Source organism: Ptychodera flava, chromosome 2, assembly GCF_041260155.1.
Source record: "Ptychodera flava strain L36383 chromosome 2, AS_Pfla_20210202, whole genome shotgun sequence".
Lineage (NCBI taxonomy): Eukaryota > Metazoa > Hemichordata > Enteropneusta > Ptychoderidae > Ptychodera > Ptychodera flava.
In genome coordinates, this window is record NC_091929.1 from 22,876,721 (window position 1) to 22,889,549 (window position 12,829).

Below are 12,829 nucleotides of genomic sequence, written 5' to 3' on the forward strand. Positions count from 1 at the left end.
TGCAGCACAGATAATATTTACCCCTGCATTATTAAAACTTTCCTTTTTTGATTTATGTCGGTTATTGGATCCTTCGAGGTGAAAGCAAAACAACCCGGAAAATAAAAATCGCAACATATTTGTAAAAGGCATTGGATTAAAAACAAACTCATGAGTTTGGGGTTTTTTGCCTCACGTCCTGTATAGGCCATATGATTATTTGGGGGTGTACATTAAAGATTTAACTCAATTATCCCGAAAATTCATCACAGCGATGTCGCAATGTTTGTATTTTATGCTGATTTAAAATAATCCTCATTGATATTGGTGTCACCTTGTGTATGACGTCATCTGTGCCCCAAGGGAGACACAAAAATTGTCGTTCCGTTATTTTCTGTTTTCAATTTTATTTTCATTTCCTTTTTCAAATAGATCTGAAATTTCCTTCTGTCGCAGGTTCAAATATCTATTTAAAAAACACGTGTAAATAATACGACAGAAAAAATCGCAGATACGACATTAACGGATGACGTCATTGAAAACAATATTAATTCACCTAGGGTGTCTTCTGTGTGGAGAGCCGAGATTTATTTGAGAGCAACTTTATTTCACAACAGGTGGATCGCAAGAGAACAACGGAGACACAGAATTGCGCGCTGATTTTTTATATCGTGTAAACCACTATTCAGCATGACAGACATTCGACTATTTCTCGTGCTAACCATCGCAAGTTTTGCGACTTCGGCCGTTTTACAAGGCGCGCCGGACTATTACCGTCACGTGAGAATCGCCAACGATGGTCTCCAACGTTTGGCGCGCTTTCGAGAGAAGCGAGATGTCGGCGAGATCTTCGACAGGATAATCGATGAAATGCAAGAGATATACGGAAAGCTGGAGACTTATTTGGACGGTGAAGAAGGTAATATTTCTACATACGTACATCTTACAGTTGATATATATTTGTCAGCATTTGTATGAAGGATAAGGGTAATAAGAATTCCATTATCTTTCTTTTGATGAATTTATGAAGTAACAAAAATATGTTTCACGTTTGATAATAACTTTCTTAACGGACTGTAGGAACCCTAAAGAATATGATCGGAAACAAATCCATTCTATATGACAGACGTCCTCCTCCCACCACCATCGTGTTCACAATATATCTCCGAGTCACAGACAAAAAACATATATCGAAATATAATTTTTTTAATATCAAAGCATTATTTTCTCGAAGTGTGGTTCAAATAACGGGACGAGTTTCAACAGAAAAGCAAACACAGAAATATGAATATTCGCGCTTCGTTGTTGGTTAGAAGGAAATGTGCGTTTTTGATATCCTCTTTTATTTCCAGCACTGCTTTGAGTAACCTTTCTATCTTTGCTTTCGAATTGCGTTTTGAGTTTTTATACTAGCCTATATATCGTTTAGTACACATCTCCCCGCTCGACCATTTTGCAGCATATACGAAATAAACAGCAATCAACTTCGGTTGGACCTGGTTGAGTGTGGTCTAAAAATACATGTCGAATGCACATGCGTGATGCAAATGTAGCCCGTTCGGTTTTTAACAGTTAAAAAATAGCGTGCTTATTAGATTTTCGATATGTTTGTACGAATTCGAAACTAGTGATGGCATGAGGAAAAGGCGACTACCAAAAATATAACTGTTTTTCCCGAATACTAAAGTGACAACATTAAGTAATTAAAATACATGAGGGTACTAGTATTTCCGGGACGACATGCATAAAAATAGAGGTCGGGTAATCGGTCCGGCTGCACTTTCCTCGTCATGGGTCTAACTAAGTTTCTCGAACGAAATTTCCCTGTCGTTTATTAGTCAAAAAAAAAATTCAGGAAAGGTGGTTTTTCTGTCACGACAGAGCTGCATGTTTAAACGAATGTGATAAATCTAGTGCACTAATCGTTTGCACAATTGTGTACGGCCACAGCTGTTGTCCACCGGATTTGCTGACAGCGAGCAGCAGTGTCCATGAAAATAGGGATGCCATTGTTTACAAAGCCGCACTGGCAAATCGGCCATCAGCCATAAATATGAAAAAAGGTTTTCGGAATACATAATCTATTGTAGAGAGTCGCACCCTAATAAAGTATTTCACGGAATAGTGAGAAAAAATACCCAAGATTGTCGTTCACCGCAAAACAATCATGATTGTATCAAAAATATATGATATTAACTCGCTTTCCAAGAACGAGGTGCTAATAGCTAAGATACAACGGATAATTAAACTATTATGAGGTATTAAAACAATGACAGTAAAACTAATTGTACAATTTTTACTACTGATAAAGGGAATGTCAAAGTCCTTGTTGATTGGAACACATTTTCTAAAGTATAACCTTCCGACCTCGGATGAGCTATTATTCCCGTTCGACAGATTAGCACATCATGACGATGTCACAGATGTGTCGATAGACTATTTGTAAAAGTGATATTTCACCAGCATGTGTTGTTGACTCATATACCAGCAGAAAATATTGAGTACCGTTTCCTTTTAGAGGCACGTCATTTGTCTCGTTATCGGTTTAGAATTAATCAAAAAGCACTGCCCATCAATAAAGCGCTCATTCCCCCAACCCTTTATTGGAACACAGTCACATATAGTTGTTTATAGGTCGAAGAACTTCATGCGCGCATTTTCGGCAGCGAGTTTTCTTCCATTTTCATGCACCCTTTGAGAGCTGTAATTTTCCCACCAAAATTTAAATTCAAATTTTGCCAATTTTCATGAACTTTTGTGAAATTTATTTGATAATTTCGGACCAAATGAACATCACATTTTATTGGCTACAGTTGTTTATCAAAATTTGGCAAAAACTTGAATAAAAACTGACTAGGTTATATTTTATAAAGGTGACCAAAATTGACTATGGAGCTTAGAGGGTTAATGCATTCAAAAGCTGCCAATCTATCGTCAATCAGGCGTTTGACTTTGACAACAAACCAAGTCAAACTTTTCCCGAGAAGTAAATCTCTACAAGTTTTAAGGAGAACTGCTGCATAAAATACACAATTTATTTGTCTTTCCAGGCCTCCGATCTCTATATCTCTTTTAACAAAGACGATAAGATTGAGTGCTACATGTAAGGGTTCACAGTTCAGAGAGAGAGAGAGAGAGAGAGAGAGAGAGAGAGAGAGAGAGAGAGAGAGAGAGAGAGAGAGAGAGAGAGAGAGAGAGAGAGAGAGAGAGAGAGAGAGAGAGAGAGAGAGAAAGAGAGAGAGAGAGAGAGAGAGAGATAATAACACAAATTACTTAAAATGCAAAGTAATGATATCTATTATGGATATTATTACTTTGTACTTGAAGTACTTTGTGTTATTTTCTATAAGCTCTACTTTTAGCATCGAGCACTATATATATATATATATATATATATATATATATATATATATATATATATATATATATATATATATATATATATATGATAGTCAAAACTCACAACATAAATCATAAATGCAATGGACATTATTCGTTGTTAATGTCATCACCATCTCCCGTTGCTTTGCCAGCAACTGAAGCCATCTTGCAAGACGTGTCGTCATGGCCGGCCAACTACACCAACACCTCGTCTGAGGTGATCAAGATGGGCAACGACATGACCATGGTCAAGAACACGACAGTGGTCAAGATCACCATTGACAACAGTACTGGCGTGGCTGTGTTCACCACAACGGGACTCATGAACGACAACGGGGAAGTTGACTTTGACGCCGACATCGATTTGGATGATTTAGACACCGATAATGACGACGACGATGACAGTAGCTTGGATTTCCTGTCATCAGATTCGTCTGACTGGATGGATGACAAGGTAATTTGTAAAATAGATTGCTACTTCTACTGATGCTGGTGACGACGACGACGACGACGACGATGATGATGATGGTGGTGGTGGTGGTGATGATGAAAATGATGATGATAATGATGACTACGACGACGACGATCGCAATGGTGATGCTATCGCTAGAAGATTAAAGCATCATCATTGTTTTGGATACTTCACAAAACAATGACTCATTGTGTTGTGTTGTGTTGTGTTGTGTTGTGTTGTGTTGTGTCGTGTTGTGGTATACAAAGGTGTATGAGAATGTCGTATTTTTCAAACAAAACACAAAACACAGGTCGGCCTTCGAAGAAGACGAAAAGTCAAAGAAATTATTCGACCACAACAATGCAAAAATCAAAGTAGAGACACAAAGGAAAGAGATTCTTTAATCCACACAAAAGAAGAACAAACCTGAAAGTTTATTTTCATTTTCCTGTTTTTCGGTTTTTTTGAGGGGAGGGGGGGGGGCAGGGCAGGCCTTCTACCTTTTAAGAAACCATAGAATGTAACCTCTTTATGGAGTACAATGGTACAGATATTAAAAACTCTCGCCGTTTTATTTCGTTGCAGGAAAAAATCAATCATCTTTGAAGTAGAGGTAGCTGAAAACTCAATGATTTTTTTAGGTTTAATTTGTCAAATTCGAAACCCGCAGTAGATAATCCGTCCCATGTTATTAGAATGAATAGATTTATAAAACGTACTCAGAGTAAACATTATCTACAAAGAATTTAATATATTTACAGTTCTAGTGTTTGAGTTTTCTAGCTAGTTAAGAATTTCACCACAGCTCCGTAAAACATGACGAACTTACGTATGCAAAAATCACCGATAGTAACAGCTGATACAATGGTAAGGCATCAACAAATAATTTCAAATAATCAACTACGATGCCTGAATTGAACATTTTTCTCCGTTTGTTGTTTTTCCTGATATTAGGAGGAGTGCGAATTCGATGACGACTGCGCCGAAGATGAATTCTGTGATAACGAGGATTTTTGGTTCTGGCCGAATGAGTGCTCCGACTGTTTTCAGGCCGATGAGCTCTGCAACCGCAATGCCGAATGCTGCAAGGGGAGCCTGTGCGTGTGGGGGCGCTGTCAACCAGACACTGTTGCTGGCGATGAAGGGACCCTGTGCGAGGTCGATACTGATTGCTTTGAAAATATGTGCTGTGCTTATGAAATAGGTAATAACATGAGCTTTGTTCAGTTGCTCACGTTCTTATGCCAGAACCAGAGAATGAGAGAGAGAGAGAGAGAGAGAGAGAGGAGAGAGAGAGAGAGAGAGAGAGAGAGAGAGACGGAGAGAGAGATTCTCATCTCACTTTTTTAAAGTTTACAATAATATATTTATACTTCGTGTGTATCTATGTATGTATCTATGTATGTATCTATGTATGTGTGTATAGATAGATGTATGTATCTACATATGTGTGTATAGATGTATAGATGTATAGATAGATGTATAGATAGATGTATAGATAGATAGATAGATAGATAGATAGATAGATAGATAGATAGATAGATAGATAGATAGATAGAGCTTAGGACCAAGAACACTACGTCACGTACGGTACAGTGTAATCTGATATTGAGAAATTGTCATTGTTGGCAGCATTTTACACGCTTTATGGCAAAGAAATTTTCCAAGTGCACTTTGTAGCGAAGAGCTGACCTCTAACTTTTGCATTTGTTGCCAGGACTGCAAACGAGTGTATGCCAGCCAATGTCTATCGAGGGTGAAGAATGCAGCGGAGCCAAAGACACTTTCTTCTCCAACATCGTCGGCGTTCCTGCAAGTGGTTGTCCCTGCGCAACCGGCTTGCAGTGTTTGCCTGAGACTGGGTGAGTTATGTGAACTTCAAGACAATAATCAGTTATCTTGAATGTAAAACAAAAAGATAGAGTGAATATAAAGACAACTCTATTATATATTGGTGAGAATATATATAAGTTTGATGACAATTGCTTAAAGAATATCAGACTTCTCTTTGCATAATATCATAGAAATAACGGACGACGCGCTGACCATTAACGTTTATTTATGAGCAAGGGCGACACGAAAGCCAAAATTAACGGGCGAGGCTTGCCGAGGACGTTAATTTTGGGGTAAGCCTAATTCACGTGCCACGTGCCACGCGCCGCGTGCCGCGTGCCGTGAGCCAAAGTTCATGATGCACGATTAGCATGTTAAGCTAGAAATAGGTGCATTTTCACTCTAATTCACTTTATCGATTCATCTTCACTGTTAAATCACATTTAATAGACGCCTTGTATGTGCATAAAGTAGTGACCTGCGATATGTGTGTTCACGAATTCAACATGTGCTGGCCGGTAAGGGACTAAAAAAAAATTATAGGGAGGGAGGGCGAATTTTCTGAAGGATGCTGAGAAATGTGACTCTCCCCAATTGTTATGCCGTCCCTGTACGTGCTATAGTCAACATCAATAATATTTTATTTGACAAATATTTACTAATTCATAATGTGACGCCTCATCCCACCAAATAGGAAGGCTGTTGCACTAATATACTGGCAAATAAGTTAAATTCAGGTCAAAGGTCATCCTGGTTACTTGATATTTTTGCTGTACATTTTCCTCTCATGATGGCCTATAGCCATATTGGCTAGGTCAAATGTCATCCTGGTCGCTTGATATTTTAGCAGAAATCTTAGTTAACATAATCATCTCCGTCCAGTAAACTTCAGACCTCCACCTCTGTTAGCTAGACTATAATTTATAGATGTGCATAATTAGTGAGGTACAGGATGATTTGAGGGTCGAAGGTTGGTGTCCCATAGACACCAGCCGTCTTTGACTCTTACGTAGGATAAGCCACAGCTTAGTTGCAGAGGGGGATAGGGCAGGTCAAAGGTCATAAATTCTCAAAAATAATATTGTAAAAATCTTCTTAATATTATCATGGCTTAAGACCTAGATATTTGAAATATAGCAACCTTACCATATGGTCTACAAAATAATGTACAGAATTTTGATTGATCAATTTTTAATGTTACAATTTTATGCGCAGTGTGATTTTGAAAAATACTGGCCCTCCCTCCCTATAATTTCTCTCGAGTCCCTTTCTGCATATGCCCCTTGATGTAGAATTCGTAAACACACATTCGCTGGTCACCGGTTCATGCATTTAGAAGGCGGCGTTGAAGCCCGAATGTTGATTTATCCATGAAAATGAATCAATGAATTAAATTGGAGTGTAAATGCACCTATTTCTAGCTTAACATGCTATCGTGCATCGTGAACTTTGGCTCTGGGCTCGCGGCTCGCAGCACGCGGCGCGTGGCACGCGGCACGTGGCACGTGAATTAGGCTTACCCTTAATTTTGGCTTTCCTCGAGCCCGCGCCTGTTATTTCTATATATTATCAACAAACCCCGAAAACCATCAAAATTTACGAAAATTTCCCACGCGAACGACAACGGGGCCCCTGAACTTATCATTGAGTAGTGCGCGCGCTGTAAAAAGTTTGCAAAATTTGGAGATTTTTCAAAAAAGTGTCTAAACTTGGCCCACAAGTGTTCCATTTTATTTTGTGATTGATTATGATCTTTGTACAAATTACAATTTACGTTTTAGCTGAAAAATTACGATGTTTACGATATTATTCATATTCACGGGCACATAAACAAACCATTATTGCGTATTTGTGGTCGGTCACATGGTTCAGCTCGACCAATTAAAATGCGACGGACAGGGCATGGTAATATAGTATACAGGACTGTGTTACGTCGCGTTTCAGGCGAGATCATGGCTTTCTTTGTCTACCGGCAAATGCTGCTAATTTTCCATTTGGTTCATTAATTACGAATATCTCTTTGCTTTCAGATTCTTCAGCAGTACATACTGCCGACGTGTGGAGAAAGAAGGCGCCGAGAATCTCGTGGAAAAATTCAAAACAATTGACGAGAATCAGGGATATTATCAGGACAACGCTGTACGTGATGATTACGGCACGGACGCGATGGTTTATCCACAGATTATCGTGGACACAGTCGAGAATGGCGCAACGGACGTCGATAATTATCAAGCCACAGTGGAGAATTTAGAAGACATTATCCAAAACGGAGAGCAAAACGACATGATCGATATTGAACTTGCCAACGTCGAGGATGACGACGCCGACATCGACAAGGACGATATCGGCTTGTTGAAAGAGCTGGAGAATTACCGAGAAAACGGCGAGACTTTAGATGAAATTCTGCAAGAGGGAAATTACCCGGTAGAAGACACGTTTGACGAAGAGTTCGGTGTGACGGGAGAGGATGTTGCAGATAGCAGCAGTGATGAAGATGAGTGGTTTGATGACGATGATAATGACTTTGAAGAGGAACTAGAAGGTATTTTGGACGAGGATGATGATACTGCTGCTGATGATGATGTTGAGGATGATGATACTGCTGCTGAGATTCTAGACAACACTGTTGACTGGTACCCAGAAACAGGGTACCCGGAGGCTGTTCCTGAAGGTGACGAAAACGCGATAGCCGTGGAGAATATCGGAGAATACAAAACACCTGGAGAGGTAGCCGTGGAGAATCTCGGAGAATATCAAACACCTGGAGAGGTAGCCGTTGAGAATCTCGGGCAATATCAGTCACCTGGAGAGGTAGCCGTTGAGAATATCGGACAATATCAGACACCTGGAGAGGTAGCCGTTGAGAATATCGGACAATATCAGACACCTGGAGAGGTAGCCGTTGAGAATATCGGACAATATCAGACACCTGGAGAGGTAGCCGTTGAGAATATCGGGCAATATCAGTCACCTGGAGAGACAGCTGTTGAGAATATCGGACAATATCAGACACCAGGAGACACAGTCAGTGCTGAAGTCGTAGAACCGGTCAATCAATATGGCACCTATCAGGAAAATCTCGGAGAATATCAACAACGGCCGATCGAGAATACTAACCCTGTGTCTGCTAACCAGTACAACACTTATCAAGATAATATCGGAGAATATCAAACGCCCGGCGATGAACCTGCTGCCGAACTTGAGAATCCAGTCAATCCATATGAGACTTCCCAAGATGAACTCGAACCGATTGAGAGCAGTAAACCGTTGTCTGATAACCAGTACAACCCTTATCAAGATAATGTCGGCGAATATCAGCAATTAGGCGAGAATATCAATCGTCCCCAGGAGGTTCCTATAAGTCCATACGGTACCTATCAAGTGAGTCCTGAAGAGAAAGAAGATTTTGGTGCTATTCAAAATGAGGTCCCTGTGGCTAATCCTTACGCAGACGCAAAAGTTGGCCCGGACAATGAGGTGATTGACAGCCCCTATGGAAACTACCAGGAGAATCTCGGAGAATACAAAGCGCCGTTTGATAACGGCCCGAACGTCGAGAGCGAGGAGGTAAGCAATGAGAAGCTTCTTGACAATTATCAAGTCGGCGAAAACATCATCGAATCAACTGACGGTGGCCAAGACAACATGCAAACAAACGAGGTTTTATTCACCGGTCAGCAGGAACCCGAAAATCCGTATGCGCCCGCTGCCGTGGAAACGGGCTTCCAGACTCTGAACACAGGGGTCACCGATGAAAATGAGGACGATGAAACGTATATTTACCAGGGCCCTCTGAGGACTGATGGCGTCTCTCTTGACGAGGCAGCAGCAAACATTATGATGAAGTAGAGGAATCGTTGCGTCTTCCTTATAAGGAGTAAAGGGCTCCCAAGGTCGGTGGAGGTTATCGAGAATCCGCAGAATATTGCAGACACCTTAGGCTAATGATGATTTGACGTTTGAAACTTTCGTTTGCGGCGCATACCAGCCCCCTCAGCTGTAAACAGGCCTTTCACCTGATTCAGTCCGCGGGGAAACTGGGATTTCAGTTAAAACGATTACATAGACATAAAATAATATAATAGCGGGTATTGGGGCCCTCATGATAATGATAATTTTTAAAAAATCTTACCATGCAGATTTTGCTTATTGAATTGGGTGTTGTTTAGATGTGTTATAGTGTAACATTCTCTTATGTTAGATAGCGATTACAAGACTCTCAGCTTTACAAATGTGTTAGGATGACTGCGAAACCAAGGTGAACCGACGATTGCGTCTCTTAAACGGGCAAGTTTTATCAACTTTTTCTCTGAACAACATTAAAAGGGGAATAAAGGACTAACATCACGTCAATAATCAATGTCAACACGCACCGAATTCGATCAACAGGTAATATTAATGACTGCAGCTTTAAGTGCTACTGCTGACAGTTCGTAGTTCTCGCGAGACTATATGTTCTCGCGAATTCTAAGCAGTTGCCTTAAGGTAGTATGCGCCTCGAAAGTGAAAGACTTAAACTTTTGCTCAAATTTTCCTCAATGAAACTTTCAACCATTCTCTTACCAAATCAAGAATAAAAATCAGAGGTCACAGTGCAAATTTGGTACTAGAGAAACAAATTACCGAGAATATTTACCGATATCTGAAATTCAATATGGCCGCCCGTTCCTGTGTTAACTCTATTGGGTTAAATATGAAATAAAATTTTGGTTTAAAAAAAAATAAGACGGTCAAAAATTTTATTACATCAACAGTTTTAAAATGATCCCTTCAAGTTGTATACCGGAAAAGCACTGAAAAATGAGAACCCGAAAAATCTGTCTCCGTTGCGCATTCTACCTTTCAGGGGTAAAGAATTTTTAGTTTGGGACAATGGACCAGTAATTTATCAACAGATTAGAGACACTGCTCAAAGTTTCAACACAATCTGGTATTGTTGTTACGTATGATGTAATGCACGAATGGGTCTTTTTTGTGCACATCATATGTTGAAATACGTGTTTTGCCCAGTGTAACGTCTCATTAGTTTAGTCTCGGGATGGGTATTTTCCAAACAACTGTCCCTTTTTCCGAAACAATGAACAATGATTTTTCTTTTCAACATTTACAACATGCAAATTAACGTTTCTATTTTTGTCTTTTGACCCCTTCTTTTATCTCGTCGCGAAAATTGCAAAACCATAAGGTGCTGAAGAATCAAGAAATCGGTTTTATAGTGAAAAGCAAGAAGGAAAATTAGACATTTCATTAAAATCAGAGAAGGTTATCGTACATAGGCAAAAGATAAAAACTGTTCTCCACCTTATCATACATATTCCTGTTCGCTTGTACTCATTATTTATTTTTTGATGTCGTTTCTCCAACTCAATTTTCTGCCATTTTCAAAAGAATAATTGTTTGATCTAAATAAATGTAAGCGTAATAATAGATCTTTTTATTCACCCTTGTCATTGTGTACAGGCTGTTGGGTTTTCATAGTGATCACTCCAACAAAATGTCACTTGACATGCTTTCAAATGTCAAAACAATAACAATAAAGTTTCTCTTTCTCATGTTTCTGGAATCTCTTCCTCTGTGTCAGTGCAGAAAAATCCTTTACTCCTATCCTTGTTAACAATGCTACAAACGATCTGTTTTTAATGTCCTGTATAATATGTCGGAGATTGATGGATGGATGGATGGGTGGGTGGGTGGATGGGTGGGTGGATGGCCGGATGGATGGATGGATGGATCAATGAATCAATGAACGGATAAAGGGATGGATCAATGGATGGAGATTGGGATAAGCAGGTGGACGGAAGAGTCCATGGATGCATTGGACGGATTGATTGGGATAGGTAGTACCGTAGGCGTGCAGTGAGCGGATGCATGCATGCATGGAATTAAAAATTATAAAAAAAAACATGAAAATAAAACATCGTAAGTCAACCAATAATTATTATTTGATCTCGGGTCGGAGTTTTTTTTTTTTTGCTGTCACTGAAGAAACTTTTCGATTGGTTCGTTGAATAATCGGTTTTCATTTATTTGATGACACGAACATCATAGCATTTCACAGTGACCATTGCTTGCGTATGTATACAGCATATACACCAGTGGGCATATGTATCAGTCATGCTATCTTGGGACGGTTATGACGATACGTCCTATCTCTCACGAGTCCATCAAATATACTTACAAAGCAGAGAGATGACGGATGGACAGTTTTAATGTTATTGCATATTATTCTTGCGCGAGTTCAACGTTGAGGGCGTCCCAAATATTCGCAAAGAAATGACTCACTGATGGCTTCACCGGATTTTCTCTAAAGAACCTCATCAGTTAGGACGGCATGAATTTTACATTCACGGGCAAGCTAGTGGGAGTAGATCCGATTTAAATCTTACGTTTGAATAGATAGCATTCGATGGCGCAGATAAAACTAAACGAATGTTAGCCATCCTGTGCACTAGAACTTGAAACGGTGCAATCACAAATTTCAAGCAAAATAATTGAACTGAAAACTTCAAATAATTTTTAAGATTTGCCATTATCTTTGCTATAAAAATGCGAAATCCTGATAACGTTTGTCTATCTAGTTTGGAAAAAGCCATAATTTTTTTTAAGTGAGCTTTCAGAGAAATTCTATCATATTATCGGCGTATATTTACAAAATGAAAAAAACAAACAAACGACGAACAGAGGTTAATAGGACCAGCACAAATTCTTACGACTGATCGTTTACACAATTTTAATAAATCATCCAAAATATCACGACAAATGAAATTCGCTTCGATACTACCATCGTCGTTAAGAATGCCACTCTAGTACATTGACCGGGTCACAGTACACACCCATCACATTTTCGATATCTTTTAATATTTGATAATTGGAGCAACGTGATACTGGCGTGACGTCGAATAGGTCTGGATGTCGAGTTCTGCAAGTCTCGTTGCCAACCCCCGAGCACGAAGATTATGGTGAGTTATCTGGGATAAGAGCAAATCACATCTGTTGGTACAATCAAACAATTTTATATGTGCGTGCGATGTGAGCTTTTCAAGTCACATGGCGCGGAATAGAGAAATACTTTTCATGATACTTTGCCATCTTTAAATATGAACAACAAAGAGTGTCGACACATCAGTCTTGGGAAAGATAGTTTCTTTTCACATTTCCAGGAGTTCCTTGTGAAACACAATC

The 12,829-nt window shown here is 39.5% G+C and overlaps 1 protein-coding gene across 1 annotated transcript; it reads left to right on the plus strand.

The window, feature by feature from the left end:
• The first annotated feature begins 358 nt into the window (after window positions 1-358).
• Window positions 359-11,201, plus strand: LOC139117202 (uncharacterized). Its single transcript, XM_070680103.1, has 5 exons — window positions 359-898; window positions 3,513-3,814; window positions 4,769-5,018; window positions 5,532-5,676; window positions 7,678-11,201. The coding sequence occupies exons 1-5, from the start codon at window positions 670-672 to the stop codon at window positions 9,494-9,496; spliced, it is 2,745 nt and encodes a 914-aa protein (XP_070536204.1). The 5' UTR covers window positions 359-669; the 3' UTR covers window positions 9,497-11,201.
• Window positions 11,202-12,829: the final 1,628 nt, after the last annotated feature.

Bases quoted from the DNA above. Each gene is read 5' to 3' on its own strand.
- LOC139117202 (XM_070680103.1), top strand. From the start codon at position 670: ATGACAGACATTCGACTATTTCTCGTGCTAACCATCGCAAGTTTTGCG. The intron at 899-3,512 runs GTAATATTTCTA...TTGCTTTGCCAG, and splicing joins TTATTTGGACGGTGAAGAAG to CAACTGAAGCCATCTTGCAA. The intron at 3,815-4,768 runs GTAATTTGTAAA...TCCTGATATTAG, and splicing joins CTGACTGGATGGATGACAAG to GAGGAGTGCGAATTCGATGA.